Raw genomic sequence first — 20,540 nt, 5'->3', positions numbered from 1 at the left:
TGCTCCCAAGGGATCTTGAAGAAGGTTGATCTGAAAGACAAATGATGACCTTCTCAGTCAGTCAGAGGAAGGCATTGCTGAAGCCCTGCCCCTTATCATGGGTAGGAAGAGGATTTCTGCTGGAGAGGCTCTGCACATCACCCCATGTCAGCAGAAGCCAGTGACCAAACAGCAGCTTCTCACAGAAACTAGCAGGAAAACTGCTGCAAAACTTCAACCTCACAAATAAGAGAGCTCACACTTACTCTAGAGGGATTCCATGGAGTAATTATGCTCTTTGGGTGATTTGGGCACACACGAGTTTCCCTTTCTCAAATGCAATTACAGCTGTACAGAAACAGAAGGAGATTTATGGATGGGACAGCAGCAGAATCAATATATTGGATCAGGTAGAAGGCCGTGATTTTGAGCTGCTACTGAACTATTCTCACCCACCTAAATTAGCTTCATTGAGTGTCAAAACAGGTTTGCTTGATATATACAAGCTATTTGTTCAACAAACAAAAACAAAGCAAGAAACCGACTCAGCCCACTTTAAAAACCAACCCAGGCTCAGCTCCTGGTCACACAGCTCCTCCAGTGAACTTGTGAGAGTTGCGGAGACCTGGTGTTGTCGTGGGAGCTGCCACATGTTCAAGCTTTCCTGACTGTCCCCTGCGATCTGCTAAGTATAATTACCAAATAATATGCATGAACACGAGTGTGTCCTTGGCAATGAGGGTGCTGCAGCTGAAGGGATCTCAGGGACTCGGCTGCCTCTCTTGCTGGGGGTCTCTGGCTGGCCACCATCAGCACAACACCCCATCATGTCACACACATCAGCAGAACACCAGGCAACACCCCACCTTCCAGATCCAGAGCTGCTGACAGGCTGCTGCTGCTCGGGATTCAGGCAGTAACAATAAACTATCAGTGGTTTAAGGCCCAGGTGTTCAGAGGAAGGATTACAAGCCTGTCCATCTGCTCAGATGAGATTAGTGTGCCTCAGAACCATGGTCCCACTTCACAGAAGGCCAGCTGATATCAGTGGCTGAGCATTCCATGTGGTTGTACCCACCTATCTCTCCAAAAGCTTCTGACATTGCAGCTGCTGCTGAAGTAATGATAAAACTGAGACTTTTCACGCGCAAAATGTGAGATCTGTTCTTCAAACAACCCTCCAAGAGCTCAAAAGCTCTGAAGGGCCCAGGGCTGAAATCCAACCATCCACAGTCTGCTGAACAGATAAAATTAATTCATGAAGGTTCTCGCATAACCCCAGCCCCCTCACAAGTGGTGATCAGGGCGGTTACATCAGGCTTTTGCTCACATTCCTGTTGTAGGATCACCCAGACAGGAGCACATTGACTCGCACATCACCTGCTCTCCCTCCTCCGTGACCCGCGGGCAGGCTGCGGAGCAGGACCAGCACTTCCAAACTTCTGTGCAGCTGCTGCTGCTTCACCCCACAGATCTTGCTGCCACTGCTGCTCGCTCCGTTTGTGCTAAACCTGGACTTTGAGCAGCAGCTCTCTGGGTCTCGAGGGGATCCACGCAAATCTTGACATTTCGCCTTCTGCTGGTGTGGTTGTCTGCAAATGTCAGGAGCACCATCACATGCCCCAAGCTCCCACACATCAACTGATACCCTACAGACCATCACAGTCCTGCTTTTATCTGAAGCACATTCTACATGTTTGAAGTCTGTGACAGCACTTTCTGAGGGGGCATCGCTTCTTTTCAAGATTAAGCATAAGAGAATGTCTTGTAAAGACAGATTCTGCAGCAACTTCACTGAGATATAAACCAGACAGAACTAGAAAGTGATGCTGCAGACCAAGATAGGCAGAGAGAGACACCAGAACACCAGGAGGTGATGCTTCCTCATCTCTGAAAGAATCCATTGCTTGGGAGCAGGATTCAGGGAGAAGAGACAACAGTACTTACACAGTGAGCACAGTTTGGGTCACATCTGAGTTTGCTGCAGTTCTTCCCTAAAGCCCGGAACCACACTCACGGATGTCCTTTTCGTTGAGCAGCCTCTCCTCCTTTGGGCTGTTCCATGACAAGAGAAGCAGATGCCAAGTCCCTGCAAAAGTAAAACCAGGCAACACGAGTCTCTCGAGCACTTCGAGGCGCCGCTGAGGACTGGCAGCACCAGACCACCCAGCGCGATTCCCTCCCACCAGCCTCACTTGTAGCTCCCACAAAAGCTTCCTGTTTCTTTTGCATGCTCCTCATGGATTCCTCCTGATTCCCAGTAAATGTCTGACCACTGGAAATGAGTCATGTTTCCTGATGAAAGCCTCCATTGATGTTTGCTACTATCTTCTTTTCATCACACTGCATTTAATACCATTCATAGGCTCCAGAAGCACTAAGAGCAAACCAGTATTCACTACTAGAAGCACTTGCAAAAGTCAAATCTCTTGTTTAGAGACAGACCTGGCAGGATGGATACAGCACCTTCCACTGGAGTCAACTTACAATGGCTCAAATGAGAACAGGACAGAGCCATCAGCACAGAATAAGCTCCATGTCCAAACAATATTCATCAGAACACTGAGAAGATGAAACCCCTCCCTCAAAACCAACTGCTTTGGGAAACTGAAGATAAAGAGCATGATGCATTTGGAAAGCACACAACAGCTCAGGTGCTGTCTGCGAGAGATTCTGAACCCCAGCATGTAAATCAGAGCAGCCAGTCATGATCAGACTAAATTTGGATCTAAATTTGTTCCATTGATGTGGCAGAAGGTTTGCTCCACATCGAGTTGTTTACATTGTGATGTGCAAGTACACTCAGCTCATGCTTCAGCCTGCCAGAAGCCAAGATATGTCTTAGAAATACAGTCCATTTAATTCTACTCGGTTTTCACCACTGGAGTTGCTGTTAATATGCACAGGGCTTTTATGTGGATAACTTCTCCATCACTCCTCAACTAGTTCCTACAGGGCACTTCTCCGGAGCCATAACACCTCTGCAAACGTTCAGCACGGCCCCAGCCCAGGAAAGGCTTTGGACAGGCAGGGCTGCGGAACGGGGATACACCTGAGCACAGCCGGGGCCGGATACACCGGTGCCACTAGAAACAGGCTGATCAGCACCTCACTACCCTCACAGGGAAGAACTTCTGCCTAAGATCTCATCTCAATCTCCCCTCTGGCAGGTTAAAGCCATTCCCCTTGGCCTGTCACTACATGTCCTTGTAAGAAGTCCCTTCTCCACATTTCTTGCACTCATTTCTAGCTCTTGATGGAGACAGGACACGATCGCTATCAGATAAATGTAGTGGCACGATAACTGGATTAGGAGATCCGTAAATACAGCTTGTTGGAATTGGAGGCTCTGTAACAATCTGCAAAAGGAAGCAATGCCTTAAGGACATCTTCAGTGCTGTGTTAGCAGTGAGAGAGCCATTAGAGCCCAGCATACACCAGAATACCCTGCCAAGCAGAGCCATGATCTCCTTGTAGGTACACTGAGATGGATTTCTCTCCTCTCACCCGCACCCCTCTCCCACCGGAAAGGTGGTGTGCATGAAGAAGTTGCTTACTGTACTGCAACAGGCACCAGCAACAGGACAAGGGTCCATCGACAGATTCCTGCCAGGAATGGCCTGCAGGCAAAATTGATCCATCAAGTACAGCACAGTAAAATCACATTCACATGCAGCAAACATCGTGAGGCCAAAATGATGGGAAACTGGGAGGCAGGAAAACTCTAATGGCAGGAATGCTGATTAATTGTTTTTAAGGTTATAAGCGACTCCCAACAGAATGTAGGTTTATGCAGCAGCCTTTGTTGAAGGGTCTACCAAACCTGTCACAGTTCTGTCCTAGACCAGCACAGCACTGCATGGATGCTGACCAGCACCTACTGCCTGATTAAGACACAAATCTCAATATCACTAATAAAGCAGTGAGTGTCAGCAGTAATGGCCATCATAAGCATGTACGGCTTCAGCTGCAGCATGGAGCAGGGAAAGAGACTTTTATGTTATCTTGCCAATAAACTCTCTCTGGGGAACCATCAGAGCAGAGGATGCCTTTCTCTAAAGCAATTGCTGATGGCTGATGAGCAGAGAAAATATACAGCTATGCATGGAAATGACAGCAGGTCATTGGAAACACGCCGCAGACTCTCAGGAAAGGCTGCACAGGACAGATCTGTCTGACAGAGCCTGAGTGGAGGAGAGGAATTCCAGGGCTGGTGCAGGGCTTTTGCAGTGGGCTGGTGGTAGGACTTTGGAAGCTGTTAAAGACTGCAAGGGGAAGGAAAAACAAAGATGCACAACAGCATGATCCATGCAGAAATGGCAGCAGCAGGGAAACAAGATGTGGAAAGAGCATCTCCGGAGAGGTGCTCCTCCTGCAAGCAGGAACAAGTGGGAAGCAGAAGTGAGGTATAACCACTCTTCATATAACCCTTTGACAGCACAACAGGCAGGACTGGCCTCTGGCAACTAACAGTGATCTCCAGCCCCAAATCAGAGTTCTGATACAAAAACAACAGCCTTCCACGGGTAAATGATGGTGCTCACGGAAGTCTGTGAGCCCCTTGGAGCAGCCGCTGCCAAGGAAAAGGAACGACCATCCTGGCCGATGGGCTCCTTTGTTGGGAAGGAGGAGCAGGGGCTCCGGGTCTGCTCTAGGATGCTGGTTTCTCTGGTTCACAGGTCCTGACACACCCGGAGCAGGAGGATCAGGCACATTCCTCATCTGCAAAGCTCACTTGCAAACAGCAAAACAAGCGAACAGAAAGAATCCGCAGGGATGCCCCAGGTTAATCCCAGGGCACGAATCCATCCCCGGGAACCGGCTGTTCCCGGCCCAACAGCACCACCTGGTGGAAACCCTCCTGCTGCAGCCGGAACTGAGACATGGCTGAATCCATCCCAAACCCAGCCAGGAGACTGAACCAAGCCGGCTTTAAGCGGTGCCAGAGGTTACCCAGCACCAGCATCCACTCCCGCACACCAGAAGCTGGGGGTTTAGGAACCGCAAGTTTGTCAGAAGCAGAGAAATGGCTTTTTCAGGCAGAAAGGCAACAAACCAGCGCGCAGGACAGGAGGAGAGGGGGAAAGTGAGGAACAGGAATGAAAGAGGAATGAGGCACCTCCAAAGGGCAACGCTTCCTAGAGTTTTCCTATAGAAACTGACCCTGTCACACCCCCTCTGCAGGAGCTGTTCTCATACAGCCTAAAACAGCTTTCAACAGCTTTATTTATTTACAGATTTAAAAAAAAACAAACCATAAATCACAAAAGAAAGGAGCCCCTTCTGCATTCTCTTGACAACTCATGGAATAGAATCCCAGACTGGTTTGGGTTGAAGCGACCTTAAAGCTCATCCAGTTCCAAACCCCTGCCACGGGCAGGGACACCTTCCACTAGAGAAGGTTGCTCCAAGCCCCTGTATCCAACCTGGCCTCAAACACTGCCAGGGATGGGGCAGCCACAGCTTCTCTGGGCACCCTGTGCCAGCGCCTCAGCACCCTCACAGGGAAGAACTTCCTCCTAATGTCTAATCATCTCAATCTACCCTCACATTTCCCAGCACCTGCAAGTTTGGTACCCGTAAGTTCTACTTGGACGGAAGAGAATGCTACAACACCAGCAGCACCGCCTGAGAGCATTGTGCAATGGGTAAATTACAGAACAGAGCAGGGACCTGTCTTACCAGAGCCTGCCTGTGTTATTTTAATGGAAGCAGGGTGAGCACCAGGACTCTTATCAGTGGCTGAACAGGAGGCAACAGGATGTAGCTCAGGAATGAACTTCATCTGGTAGCACTAGTTCCTGAGGAGCTGCAAAAGAGGAAAGATTTCACTTAATGACATCACTCTAGTTCACTGCTGCTGATGCTTCAGAAAGGAAGGAGTCTAGTGGAACACAGACAATGAAATGTGAGTCTGAACACAGAGGAGAGAGGAGGGGACTGGCCATGGGAAGTGAGTAGCTGGCCCTGGGGGTGCAGACAGGGAGCTGCTCACAGGATGCAGCCACCATCTCCCCTGACATGGAAAATATGGAGCATCCACAGCAAAGTACGGTTCCCATTTGACATAGGGAGGTACGAGCAAGGAGAGAAGCTGCTCTTCCACCGTTATCCATGTTTATATCATGCCGGAAACAAGCGAGTAATAAGAATACCCAAGAAGCATTTTATACACAAGATTCAGTGCGCAGCTGAGATACAGAACCACAGCAACAGCACTGCCTTGCGAGGAAAGGCTTCGAGGTCTCCTCTGTAAAGTACAGAGTTCTTTGAGATGTCGGGTCTCCTGGCAGGAGACAAGCGCAGTGCCTGGGGAGCTGGAAGGGAGATACGCATGGTTGAAAAATATATCTAGAATGGCAGAAGTGACGGCTAGCTGATTCTGTGCCATTTAGAAGCAAGAAGTAAAAAATGAAATGAAACAGAAAAAGGCCTTACTGTTTGCACAATATGAATGACCAACAAGTGGGAACCTCAATTAATTCATGAGTTACAAATCAGGAATTACCTGGAATATGCCACTGCGACTCCACTGCACACAGGAGCCACCCTGGACACTGCAGCACAGTCAGTGTGCTCAGCCCCACGCACTGCAAGCAGAAGTGCTGGGCAGAATCATCTCCAAGGGTTAGGAGCAGAGCCCAGGAGCAGGGAGCATCACCTTACACCCCAGGGAATGCAACCGGAGCTGTGGGCACTGTGGTTTCCCCCCTTGGGGACCCCTTTCGCAGGAGGGGGTCACAGAGCCTGATCCAAAGTCCTGCTGTAAAGAAGCCATTCCCCGCCTGGAGAAGCATCCCTCCAGGAATCCCAGGCTGTGTCACAGCTGTCCCACCCAGCGAGGCACAAGATCCCGGCGCATTTGTTGTCACCGATATCAAGGAATTCAGTGCCAGGTCTGCAGAGAGATCCTGTGACACGGGACTAACACACACTGGTGGCACCGTGGCTTCACACGCTCCTGACCTGAGGCACGCACAGCCGCTCTGAGAGCTTCCCAAGCACACACAGCACTGGATGTGCTGGCAATAGCCTCACATGCAGAAATCAGACTGGCAAAGGCAAACATACACAACATGTTCATCATGTTTCACCTCTATAATCCCTAAAGAATCAGGACTGCTTGTTATCTGGATCATAGAATCGAGAATGGAAGCAGGAGGGACCTCAGAGCAGGGGGATCTAATCCAACCCCTGCCTACAGTGAGTCAGGATCTTCATCTTTCTGTTAACCATTGTCACTTCTGCACTCTCCTTAGAGACTCATGCTCCGCTACTGCCCTGCCTTTAGCATTAGACAGAAAAAGTTGTTTGTCTAATACGGGATTCAATTCCATGAGTTTGTTTCGCCATGGACATGGCCAGAGTCTTTTCTGCAGTAGCCTCTCACACATACAGACACTTAAGTCTCTCCCCCCACCCTCAGCACAGTCTTCTCTCTAGGATAGATTAACCTCAGTTCTTTTAATCTGCCTAAATGGGCTGTTTTGCCTTTGTAAATCTAAGCCCCATGAAGGAGAATAGCTGCCATACAAAGGCAAACCAGGATACAAGGTAACAGGCACAATCTGCTGAATTCATACAATGGCCAAACCAGGCTGATTAAACCCAAAAGAGAACCCATTTACAAGAGTCATTTATCACCAAGTCCATTACTCCATAGCAGACGTTATTCTTAGATGAGGAGCTGGTTTATGAAGCCAGTTTCATCAGGGAGGATGCTCATGTTTCCTATTTGATGAGAAATTGAACACTTAATAGTAGATATTTTTCTTGGCGTCGCAAGAGAACCATTTAAGTGGAAGACAAATACAAGCAGCTCTCAAGGCACAGTTACTCCTCAAATACCTTCCAGTCCCAGCTTCCCAGAGTGGTACCCTCGCTCCTGCATTTGGGTAGCACAAAGTCCCAGTACTCTTCCTGCAAGACAGGCAGTGATTTCATTTCCACAGTACCAAAGGGAGAGTAGAATTAATTATCTGAGGTTCTGTGGTGTTGACAGAGCAAGAATTAGGGAAGGGAGCTGTGAAATAAGCACTGTCCCAGCACCAGCAACAAATGGACTTTGATTTCTTTCTTCTCTCCCCCCCCCCCCCTTTTGAATAAATCAGGAAATTACTTTTGCAACTGCTGCTCCTTAGTCCTCATCTTTCATTGCAGAGGACAGTGTCATTACCCAGGCTATGAAGCATCACAGTGTCAGCCTTCATAACATGTCATCAGTGTCTTTATTGTTAATATTATCTATAATTTCTCTCGTTGCCATGCAGAACTCATTCAAACCTGTGAAAACAAGCACAGCAAATGGAGACCCAGGCTGCACCAGATCATTCATAACCGAAAAAGAAAGACCATCACGATGGCATGCGTAATAGCGTTTCATCGAAGGTGAACCCAAAAAGAACCCTCCAGCACATTTCTACAGTTTCCAAATCAGCAAACACATTTATGGAAGCCCAAGTGGTGCAGCTCACAGCCATCATGCACCCAGACAGGTATGGTACACAGCTAGGTTTATATTGGCCATTTACACAAGCTGGTTTCCAGTTTGCACATGTACCTGCAGTGATTCTGCACACAGAACAAACCTCTCATAACACTGAAGTGTTAAAGTTGTGTTGCAAATACCACGCACTGACTAAAACTTCCCTAAGTTGATCAAAGAGGAGTCACAGGTTGCAGCTCTTACCTTGCTATTGGAAACCTCTAGTGACTGTTATTGCCTTTAAATATTGAATGTCTGAAGGAGAAGCGAGGGTACATTTTTCATAAGAAGAACATGATTGATCAGGAGGTGAGGAATCTTCTCATCAAATATTGAGAGATGTTTCCCAGCCAGTCTGTTGGTTACTGGAAGTGATCAGAAAGAACGTCTTCGACTTGGAGAGACCTTGTTCTCAGATGGAGGAAATGTCTTACTTGGAAATATCTTGCTTGGAAAATATTCTTTCCTTTGGAGGGACTTTGCTTGTATCAAACCTTACTCCTCTTCTACCGTTCTGTGACCTGACCTCACAGTCCTGCCCTCTATCTGTGCACCCGTTATTCCCCTTTGCTGCTTTTCCTTCCTTTCCTTAAAAGTGTTCTCCCACATCAGATTCCTTTTCAGTTTTATCTGCACCTTTTCACAGTGCAACTTTATTCCTTATGCACTTATCTTGTTCCTTTGTAACTGCAACCTCCTTTACTTCCGCATACACCTTTCCACGTTCTCCAGTCACATGTGTTTAACACCCTTCCTTCCTTCCTTCCTTCCGTGGATTCCAGGCCCAGTAACTATTCAAATGTTAAGGATGGTTTCTGTAAGGGACCAACAATCACAGACACACAATCTCATCCCAGGAGATCTTTCTTACCAACAGAGCTTTTTTGGGTCTTCCTTCTGCACAATGAGTTTGCAGTTTGCTCCCTGCACCCTAAGGACCATCCATCACCCCCAGTTCTGCACCCTCCCACCAGCTGCTTGCACCTTCATATTCCAATTCACCAGCAGCAGATCTGCAATGACTTCGTGTGTCCCCCCCTTGCTCTCTCTGCACTAAAAGATCAGTGAATTCTTCATCTGTCCTGCTAAGAAAGCACAAGGATCTAAGGCACATTCCTCTTCTCTGCAGGAGCACAGGTTGTCTGCAGCCCCTGCAGCAAGAGCCCATGCATTAGGCCTGTATGATTATTGCCTCTAGCTCTTGCACCACTATGGAAATCGAGGCACATGCTGCATGCCACCAGGGTAGCTTGAAATCCACACTGCAGTCCTCATTAAGCTCACACACTGACTCGCAAAACAGTATCTTTCTCATGTGATAAGTAGCTTCCAGCTTTAACCTTGGCAGGGTGTTCTAAGAAAGAAAAACTCACACTCCCGAAGGACACACGTTCCTGTGGAAGAACATTCAACTAGACAGGCTACAAGGCAACCGCTCGGTCTTAAGCTTTCACGCTGAACAGCGATATACAACAGCAAGTAAGGTTTTGGCCTTTATTTGAAGGCTTTGAACAGTTACAGTAAGAATTGTCATTGCAAACAAGGAGGTTTTAAAAAAATGGACAATAAAAAGTTAAAAAAACATCCAGGAGTCCACCTGCAAGTAAGACATGTTGGTACAGAAAGGAGTCGTGAGCTTTGCTGCTTCCATTCCGATCGCTTTTCAGATATCTGATAGAACTAAGATACTAAGAAAGGCTGGATGCTATTGGAATTGTTCCTGCAGGTGAGCATTTAACAGCATATACTGTACCAGTGTCACAGAGTAGCTATGTTACATCTATGGGTTTGAGTTGGGTTGGTTGTTGTTATTTTCTTCCCAAAAAGGACTTTAAAAAAAGATTATGCCAAGGTATCTACAATGTAGTCGTAAGCTGACTACATGAGTTTGTCCCCCTTCTATTTATAACTCATCTTGGTAGCAGAGAAGTGATGTTAAGCAACTGGAAATCTTCGCAGCCTTTGACTTACAATCTCAGTTTCAATTTCATTCCACAACCCACGTCCAATAGCTCCGCACATACAACAGTCTCACAAGGCTATTCTGACAGCACTATTTCTGACTCAATATGCTCCTTGCACAAAAGGGTATCTGCTTGCTGTGCTAGCAGAGCTCAAAATCCACCTAATGCAGCCCATCTGACGACCTGAGTGCTCCACAGTTCCACACACACAAGCTTCTTAGAGACTTGAAGCAACCAGGTCCCAGCACACAAGTGGACTGCAAAAGCAGACACCCAAGCAGTCACCTTCGAATCCAGCCACGTACTATTTGCCATCTTTTGCTCTGAGCAGCTGGAATGATGGAGTATTTAGAGTCGAAAAAATATGCTTCCGACCTCAAAGCAAGTAAGTAATGGTAATGAAGATTTTATGTGCATCAAAACCCCCTTTCTACGTCTGCGCTTGTGGAGTCCAACACCAGTTTCACAACAACAGCAGTGGGCAATGCCAGCAGTGCCTGTTCTGCAGAACACAGCGTCCACCAAGCAGGGGCAGGAAGAAGCCTGCAGGGAACACTTCCAACCCCAGGGTTAGATGCATCACATAAGCACTTCTCTGAAGATGCTGCTCTGCCCCACACATCTGGGGCAGTAACGTTTGGGCTCATCTACCACACTTCAAATGAAACACCAACTAAGTCTGCAGTTGATCTGCTCAGAGACTGGCAACAGACCCAACTCACAGCTGCTTTGTTTATAACTAACAACCAGTGTTTTAGCAGTTTTAAAACACTTTAAAGACACATAAAGTCATTCCTGTTCTACAGCCCCATTCTCACATTAGGAGGAGGAAGCCAACAGTGCACTCACATTTCATCCGCTGCAGGAGGAATAAGGCAAAAAGACAAAAACTCAAGCAATGGTTTCCCCCAGCAGACTCCAGAGAAGGTTTCAACATCACTGCTACTCCAGTGAGCAACAGCTCTAACTGGGACTGGAGAATGAAGGCTGATACTCCAGGTCCTGCAAGCTTCCTCCTGAAAACTCACCAACTTCAGCTTTGCCTAATGGTACCTGAAAGCACGAGAGACTCCAGCAGACGTGACACTCTTGAAATACAGAACTTTATTTAGAAACTGCTTAAAGTAGAAAAACCCTGTCAAGAAAAATCCAAGTCAAATACGGTTTCTCAGTAAAACGGAGGTTTAGGGCAACAAAAGTCTCAAAGGCCACAGAGAAATAGCACCACTGCAGTTTTAAACAATGGCTAGTTACTTGCATTTTTGGCATTCACTGAATTTGGGTTTTTCTCTGAATTTCACGAAGATTCATGCACTACACAACAATTACCATAAAATGCTCTCCTACACACGTTTTAGGACAAGCTACCACCAGAAACAAATGAGTACAAGCACAACAGGACTGATCAATCTCAGTAGTGAAGGGGGATCAGAAGTCTTGCAGGATCTTGCCAAACACAACAGTAATGAGGGGCATGGTAGCAAAAAAGGACAGGTAAGGAAAGGACTTTAAATATTAATATTTAAGTTAGTCTCAGTACTGTATTTTCTGCAATAACATTAGCTCTGTTAGCCAGCACCTTTCAGTTCTCACCCCAGAAGGCTACTGAACTGGCAAGTAGTATTAGATATGCCCTGGCTTGAGAGGGGGAAAGAAAAAGGACAGAAAAATCATCATCCTCATGTGCTCAATTCACTTTCATTCTAAAGCAATTGCACAGCGCAAGGCCTGTTACAACTGTTGGATTTGCTCAGCATTCCTTGGGATGGGAAAGGGAAAAGAACAAGGGAGAGATCAAAAAGTATACCAACAAAAATAAAAAACAACAGGACAAATAGAAACAAGAGCCAGGAAGGGAAAAGTAACTTCTGAAGAACATTTTAGGCAGTAGGACTGGATGCCCTTTGCTTTTTTTGCTGTTTTGTTATTTCTTACAGAAAACACAGTACATTTTAGCAAGGTCATTAGCCACAATGCCACAGAAAAAGGCTTTAGCACTCTTCAAGGTAATTTATGTGTCTCAGCTGTTCATACTCCCTCTAATCTTGCGACAGGCAACGTTAAGGCCTATTCCATCGAGAACTAATCACTTAGTAAGCAGCTTTCCATAGGAATGGAGTTTTGTTTTCATAGCCCCTTTTGAGCACTTGCTGACAAGGCGGGATTGCCACGCAAGGCCTCTCAGCCAGCAGTGAGCGGAGTTAAACGTCTACCCCAGTATGAAGCACATAAAATCTCCTGTCACATTACTTCAATTTGGCATATGGAAGCATATTTTAAATACTCTTAAGGCATTTTATAATAATTTCTGTGCTGCATTTTCACATTAACTCAATCTTTCCGTGAGTCAGTCTTTAATTTCTCTACTACACACCACCTTAGCTACAAAAAGTCTTCCCACAAACCAGTGTTTTACCAGCAAACCTTTCTGCAACAAGTTCCAAATGTTCAGCCTCTTGCTCCCTAAATATACCATCTCAATGTGAATACTGCTCTGCTACCAAGTGAGAAAGAGCTCCTAACTCAAACCCGCTGCAAAAAGTGAGACTTCTGCAAAGTGCACTTTAAGAAGAGGTACTTTTTTGCTTATGAAAAGAAACCAGTGAGTCCTCTAAGAATAAAGTGGAGTATTTTACAGTTAAGCACATGATCTGGGGCAAAGAATTCTGATGTTGCTGCTCTGCTGGTACAGTATGTGATCTGTTAATACTCTTCTTGTTCCTCCTGCGGTGCTCCTTCGTCAGGTATCACAAAGCCTTCCTGAAGGAGAAGAAAACAAACGCTTTAATGAAAATCTGGTATCAAACCAGTTCCTGGCTACTCTGTATGCTCTTCTTTTTTAACTTTTACTTGGGATAGATACCCTTAAGTCACCATTTACAGTGTCAAGATATATTACCAGGAGATTTATTTTCCTCATCTTTGATCTATTCGCTACATACTCTTCAGGAAAGGCTAACCTTCTTCGCTGCCTGACTACAGTTATGTTATCTGTTCCTTAATTAGAGGGAATAGCTAGGCCATAAACCTAAAGACAAAAAAGAAAAAGCAGAACTAGAGGGAGCCCTGGAAAGCAAACCAGCTCCCAGTTACATGGGGGAGGGAGGAACTATGCAATATGATTTATACCAGATCACTTACATCTGTGGCATAAAGAATTTCCACAATCCTCTGCAACACTGGATCATTCTCCCCTTCATTCTCCTGGCAGATCAACTCAATGTTCCTCAATTTGCCAAAGTAGAAGTCTCTCTCCTTCTCCAGATCTTCAACAGTAAGTTTCAATACATTGATCTGCCAAAAGACATCAATAATAATTTATCCACCAAAGACAGAAGTCAGCAGTACCTATGTTGAAGGCAGGGTCCCCAAAGTTATCAGGAGGGCAATAACATGCAAAGCACTTCAGAAGTAACCAAGATGGAGGAAAGGGGACCACAGGAAGAGGAAAAGGTCTGTTTCCCAAATAGTAATATCATTGCCACAACAAACACCCAGTCCAACACACACAATACCACTTGGAAATTCTAAAGGCTTATGCCATGAAATAGGTAAAGCTCTAGCTGCCTGCAGTCCTCTTTGCTAACATATTCTTTCAAGACAACTCTCATGCTGCTGGCAGTTCTAGTTGTATTACGTTCAGCATTTCAGTGAAGTAGCAGCTGCTCAGAGCTCGGTTGGAATGCTGTGATAGCTGCAACACAGCTGTGGAAATACTTAACAACAATGCTATGTGTGACATGGCACAGACGGGGTTTAAATGTCTGGTACTCATGTCCTGCAGGAGGGGGCTCGCTCCTACCAGGAGAGCAAGTCCATTAGCACAAAGGCTTTTAAGTGATTTTAAATGAGATTCAGGTAATTTTATTCCATCTGCCTAACCCAGCCATTTCATGCTATTAAAGAATAAATCTGCAGATAAATTTGCTAACACCGAGGGCTGGTTTGGTCACACACCTGCTCAATCAATCCTGCCGACTCACTGTCTCCCGCAGCCTTTTTGACCATCCCAGTCCCAGCTTTGGGAGTTGCTGCAGTTCTCTGTGCAACGATGGGCCTCTGTGGGGCTGCAAGATTAACTCAGGGTTAGTTCCTCTCAGAACACCTTTCTTCCTTCTATAAAGGTACTATCCCCCTTCCAAACATGCTCAGGCCCATAAGAGTTTGAAGATATGTTCCTTCCTTCTGCTTGACTCCATGTGACATCTCCATTTTTATTTGGTTTTGGTATGTGTTGGCACCAGCCTTGGCCCTTTTCTCTTTTAGAGAAACTGTCTTCCGTAGCTTCCAGATAACTGGGCACTACAGGGTGACTCAGTGTTTGCAGCCTAGCACCTCTGAAACGAGATGCAAACTACTCTCATCTCATGCACTGATTTTAAATAGCAACTCGGTCTTATTTCCCCCAGAGGTTTTAATGATCTAGATAATCTTAATAATAAGTGCAGGTAACTATTTTCTCTACCTGCACTGCCAGAGCCGAGAGATTTCTTGGGTTTGTTCACAACTGGAGCAACAAAGTTAGGTGCTACTGTCTCTTGGCCTTGTCGAGCAGCAACGGGATCATACTCCTTGCCGTCATAGTTCGCATCAAAAAACTTTTTGAACCACTGAACAAATTCAAAGTTATCCTGAAATTTTCCTTTCACGAGTTTGTCCACAGGAATTATCTGGAGGGAAAAAAAAAAGTCCAAGTCATGTTAAGGGTAAAAAACCTCTCTCTGGTTTAGAATTAGTGCACTCAGAAGATTGCAAATGTAATTCTTTGTCCAGTCTAGAGAAAACCCTCCTCGAGCACAACTGTATGTCACAGAGCAGGACTTTTGCCAGTAACTGGGATTAGAAACAAATCATGCTTTCGCTGTGAGGAGCCAAATAATTTTTAAGGTTCCTGCTACACCAAGTTTCAACGTGAAACTTCTCTCTGTAAATTTGAGCTCATCCAGTGCTTGGTGTCATGAATGTGAACCGCTGAGCAGACACCCAGCACTGCTGCAAGAACTAACCACCACCTTTCAGTAGGTTACAATTACAGTTGCAGCTTCTCTGGAACGAGGAGCAGAAGTGAAGATCGCTAAACAGATGTAGCAAATTGTGAAGCCTTGTCTGTGAGGCCAGAGCTGAGAGTGTGGCCTGGCAGGAGCCAGAAGCCATTATGTTATGGGAACATACCTGCTACAGAGGTGGTTCACATAGGAAGCTCAAGTAAACCTCATCACATAGAAAGGTCAGTATCAGTCGGTGCTACTGAAGTTGTACAGAATTAAAATGGAAAAATTCATGTCAGCATTAAGACCTGGAAACCTGACTTTAGCTGAGATAAAGCAGGTAGGGCCCTATATCAAGCAAGGGCCCCAATGCAAACCAAGTTTTAAGATCTACAAACCAAAAGTAAACTCTGCTCCCAGATTTACTCAGCTCTAAATTTGAAAGCACATTCCATCTACTTTGCCATGAAGAGCACAGTGAATCAGTTACAACCCAGCTTACCTTGTCAACACCCATTCGTTTGAAACCTGCTTGTAGCACCTTGAAGTTTTGGATATACTCATGTTCCAATTTTGCTTGAAACTTCACTTTCTTGAGCGCTACAGACCCTGGGAAGAGCATGTCCATGAACTGGCAGTACGCAGCACCTGCCAAGAGAAAGAGAACACAGACCCTGGGATGAACCAAGGCAGCTCACTACTGTAAGTCACCTTTGTCAGATCAGCAAACCAACCTGACTCATCCCTCAGCGACACCATCCCTTAAAGGCAACAAAAGGGAGGAAACTAGAACCTTCAGCTTTCTGTTTTGGGGCAGCCTGGCTGTAAATAAGCTTAAGCAAGCTGCAGAACCAAACTCTCGGTCTCATGCCTTGAGCTCTTGCGAACAAGAGCAATCCTGCCCCCAGAATTCCAAGAGAGAAAACAAATATCCAATGAGTCACCCAACTTTCCTTTCTTCACAGATACCGGTATGGACCTGAGTTGTTACACGTGTCTCACTGGCCTGTAATCACCTCTTATCAACACTAATAGAGCTAAACCAGAAAAATAACTAAACATTACATTTAATCATTATTAAAATAGTGATACATTTACTTACTACATACAGAACCTACACACAATTCAAGGTGCCCTCCGAGGCAAGAGGCCAAATTAAGATGGATTATATTTAAATCAAGCCTTAAAGGACTGAAATAACACGGTTTCTTTCTATTAATTTTAAATCTTTCATGTCCTTTAATTCAGCTCTTACTGTAATAAGAGCAAAACAGGGATTCAGTTCAGCCACAGAGCAAATGATCACCTCCAAAAAGATTCTTTTGTAGAATATACACGCCCAATAAAAAAGACATTTGTAACCTGTATCCTCGCTCTGTAGTGACCTGTGTGCAACTGTGTGCCCCGAAAACACAAACACAACATTCTGAGCACTATTCCCCCACCAGCACCAATGAATTAAGCGCACACAGAGAGTAATGGGAACCTTGACCTCCAACATCAAATGGCTACACAAGATTTTGTGAGCTATGTAAAGGCCATGAAGTAACACGCCATGGTGTTGCTCTAAACTCTGCTCATCTCAACCACAGGTAACAGAGTTCTACATCGTTCACTTTCTATCAAGATATAATAAATAGAATCTTGCTGTTTGATCTCCCCTGGCTTTCAGATCACTTGCTGAAGAACTCAACACCCAGCTCAAAACCAGGTCACTTGCCAGAAATCACGGTTTCGCTCACCATTAGCAGTCTGAGTGATAAGTGTGGTAAAAATAGAGGGACCACAGCACAGGCCAAAGGTTGTCTTTTGTGCATTTATGCAAGCTCAGTTTGCTGCTGTCACCCCTGCCCTCGCCAAAGGCAGCAGAGCCAGCCTGGGAGCTCCTTTCACACAACTATGACCGACAGCAAAAGCCACTTCCATGCCTACAGAGGTATGAGGCATTTTGCAGACACGGGGACATTACTCAGCACACACCACATCAACAGCTCTCAGGCTTGTCCTGAAAGCAGGTGAGCTGAAATTCTGCAGAGCCAGTATAAACCATCCCCCTGCCAACACAGAGCACGGGCAGCATTCGAGGCTCACACCAATCCTAAGCACAGCTTCTCAGTTGTATAAATCAGCAGGTTTTAAACCTGCACACAACAGGTTTTTAACCTGCCCATCTGAAAGCAGACAATGCTCATGGCTTCCTCACTTCTGTGCTTGTGGATCTTCAGTGCCTTCACGCTTACAGTCTTCCTCTATCACCTCACTAGAAAAAAGCCACTGCGAATACCTGTCAGATGTCTACTGTAAGTCCCCTGCTTCTCTGTAACCTTTGTGAATGTTTCTTCCACACTCGGCCACATTCAATACTGACAGTCCCAAACTTTATATTTACTCCTCCTTTTATTCCACATCTCTCATTCTGTGAGCAACACCATATCTCAAACTCACCCTATGAGCTGCACTTCCATTTTGCACCAAGTCCCTTTCACCTACCTGCTGCAGTTACCCAAATCACCATCTTTTATCAAGGCTGCATTTCTAGCCTCATTTTTTTTCAGCTCTTACTCCATAGGCCATTATCTCGTGTTCGTTCCTACAAGCCTCCTCCCACACACACTCCTCCCCATGACGACACTTGACTTCATTTCTGTACTACAATCACTTCCCCTTTTCTGCCTACAACTCTACCCAAGGTCCAGCTGTGCTAAGTCAGCTCAATCCAAAGCAAGGTGAGGTGACACCGACTGACACATTCCTTCACCACAAGGAGTCACAAAGTCCAGAAGGTGAACCTGAGTCACCAGAATCCCTTCCTCACAAAACTCCCTCAGCCCAGGCTCCTAGTGGTTCTCTTCCATAAGAAATCCCCTTTATTTATGCTAGTTACTACACTTGAAAGATTTACTTGATCCATCCAGACTAAATACGTAATTCCTCACTGGAAAATACCCTCTCCTAAGAGTCTTTTTTCATGTCAACCCCCATTCCTTCTTATTTCATCTAAACTGCAGTGAGTCAGAAGAATATACCTTCTCATTATGGTTACATTATTAACAGCCATTTCAATAAAGCCCTAACCATAACTAGACTGTAACAGTGACCATGGATCTGTTCACACCAGGAATGAAAGAACTAAGGTGACACAGACAGTCACACAGCACGGTGGTACCTCTGCAGGCCTGGGGAGCACCTCAGAGGTGGAAGCCCCGGCGCTGAGCCCTCACCTGAGCAGAGCTGTTCGATCTTTGTCAGCGTCAGCTGCAGAGACTCATTGATCCACGCCAGCATGTCATGTCGACTCAAGTTCTCGATGGTCACTGAAGTAGAATACACATTAACTGCCATTTTCTGGAAGACACAACCAGAGGCATTAGTACCACAGACGTTATCACCAAACGTTCCCATGGCTCCTGCCGAGACAGGCCTGACACAGCAGCACAGGAAACGCTGTGAGGCGGCTGCTACCAGCTGGGGTGACCTCGTGGCTGGGGCTTTCTGAGGACCCATTAACACCATCAACACTCTTGTGGCAGCGCTGACGAGGGCACTCACGGCCGGTGTCCATCCCGCTCACCGGGCGCGGCACCAACACTTCCTGGTCGACCCCGGCTGTCGCTCTCTCCAGGGAGCGACACCGAGCGGCCGGTCCCGCCCAGCCCCGCCGGCACAAAGCGGAGCCGCTCGCTCGCTGCCGGCCCGCGGAGCCCCCGGTGCAGCTGCCGCCGGGCAGGGCCGGCCGCGCCGCACGCCCCCGCCGCGGGCGGGGCACGGCCCGCACCCACCCACCCCCGCCCGCCGCGCCCTCCGCCACAGCCGCGCCGGGCGCCGCGCTCCGCCGCCGGGCCCCCGGCACCCCGCACCCGCGGAGGGGCGCGGCGCGGCCCTGCAGGCCTCGCGCCGACCTCCTCACCACCCGCCGGGCCCGGCCCGCCGCCCCCCGCCCGCTCCCCGAGCCCGGAGCCGGGCCCTGACGCGCCGCCCGCCCGCCCCGGTCCCGCCGCCGCCCCCCGCCGCGGCCCGGCCCGTTACCTGCCCCGCTCTCGCCCCGTCTCCTGCGCGTTCAAACCGGCCCCGCCCGCCTGCCCGGGGACCACGTCACTCGCACGCTACGCGCTTGCGTCACGTGCGCGTCACGGCCGCCGCAGCGAGCGCCGCTCCCCGGCGCGGGCCGGGGCAATGCGGTTGCTAGGGGGCGGGGACACCGGCGAGGCGCTGCGGCGAGGCTCCGCCCTCGGGCTCGCCTGCGATTGGCTGTGCCGCTAGCCCCGCCCACAGGTGCCGCATCCCGCGTGCCCGTGCGTCTCCCACGGCTCCGCTCCGAGGAGCGCGGCTCGGCCCCGGCACGGCCCGGCCCGGCCCGGCCCCTCTGTCCCCGCTGTCACCCACCCGGTTCCCCCCGTCCCACCCATCGCCTCAGCAGGGAAGGGGCACCCGTCCTTCGAAAGCCTCTTGATCTCCACACACAAACCTGTCAAGGAAGGGCTGTCCGGTCATACAGAAATACCGATCTTTAATTAGACAGCAATAAACGGTAACCAGTTGAGGTGGATCCCCTTCCTCCCCGCACACCAGACCCGGCAGTACCGCGTGGACAGGCAGGTCTGAGCTCTCACACTCCCCACTACAAAGAGCAACGCGAAATGTGCTCAGCAAAACGATGCACTTCTTTTATTTTTAAAAGATTGTATAAAAACCCGCAAGAATTTCAACAACAACAATCCTTAACCTAAAAAAATAGCACCAGGGAGAGTTAGAAACCTTTACAAAAGTATGAAAAAGGCATTTTTGAATCTACCTCTCCTTACAACATCTTATAAACACGTAACACAAGGCAGCTCTTACAGGGAAAACTGTTTCAAGGAAGACTTGTCTACTACAATTCTTATCAAGTAAGCTTAATGCCAAGACAATTCTCATTCCTCTTTTATCTTTGTGTAAATTCCCCGAGTCCTTTTTTTTGTCTCCCTCATCTATTTGTTTTTCTTTTGATCAGATAGGGAAGGATGTGCGATCTGGAGAATGAAATCAGAGACGCTGTGGAGCGGAGGTGACGTGCCAGCCCCATTTGGAAACCTAAAGCCCAGCAGAGGGTCCCAAGACAGAGGGTGGCTGTGACCCCGCGGCTCC

At 47.5% G+C, this 20,540-nt stretch overlaps 1 protein-coding gene across 3 annotated transcripts; it reads right to left on the bottom strand.

Annotated features, from left to right (window-relative positions):
• Nucleotides 1-9,944: 9,944 nt before the first annotated feature.
• Nucleotides 9,945-19,627, bottom strand: MAPRE1 (microtubule associated protein RP/EB family member 1). 3 transcript variants are annotated; one of them, XM_030503121.1, is made up of 7 exons: nucleotides 19,443-19,627; nucleotides 18,638-18,761; nucleotides 15,919-16,064; nucleotides 14,894-15,098; nucleotides 14,386-14,495; nucleotides 13,570-13,722; nucleotides 9,945-13,188 (listed from the first exon to the last, which is right to left on the bottom strand). In XM_030503121.1, exons 2-7 carry the CDS (start codon nucleotides 18,756-18,758, stop codon nucleotides 13,132-13,134), a joined length of 792 nt encoding a protein of 263 aa, XP_030358981.1. In that variant the 5' UTR covers nucleotides 18,759-18,761; nucleotides 19,443-19,627; the 3' UTR covers nucleotides 9,945-13,131. The 3 variants fall into 3 exon arrangements, with proteins under 3 accessions (XP_030358981.1, XP_030358982.1, XP_030358980.1); XM_030503122.1 differs by having other exon boundaries at nucleotides 19,447-19,534; XM_030503120.1 differs by lacking the exon at nucleotides 19,443-19,627 and having other exon boundaries at nucleotides 18,638-19,153.
• Nucleotides 19,628-20,540: the final 913 nt, after the last annotated feature.

This window comes from Strigops habroptila, chromosome 13 (assembly GCF_004027225.2).
Source record: "Strigops habroptila isolate Jane chromosome 13, bStrHab1.2.pri, whole genome shotgun sequence".
Taxonomy (NCBI): domain Eukaryota; kingdom Metazoa; phylum Chordata; class Aves; order Psittaciformes; family Psittacidae; genus Strigops; species Strigops habroptila.
Note: the sequence above shows the minus strand (reverse complement) of the source record. Positions and strands in the feature narration are given on the sequence as shown.

What these genes read in the sequence shown, in the direction of transcription:
- MAPRE1 (XM_030503120.1), bottom strand. Translation starts at nt 18,929, where the DNA reads ATGGTGTTAATGGGTCCTCAGAAAGCCCCAGCCACGAGGTCACCCCAG. An exon ending in CGGCAGGATTGATTGAGCAG is followed by an intron (nt 13,723 to 14,385) that starts GTGTGTGACCAA and finishes GTCTTTTGGCAG; the next exon opens with ATCAATGTATTGAAACTTAC. An exon ending in AAATTCTTTATGCCACAGAT is followed by an intron (nt 13,189 to 13,569) that starts GTAAGTGATCTG and finishes CTTCTCCTTCAG; the next exon opens with GAAGGCTTTGTGATACCTGA.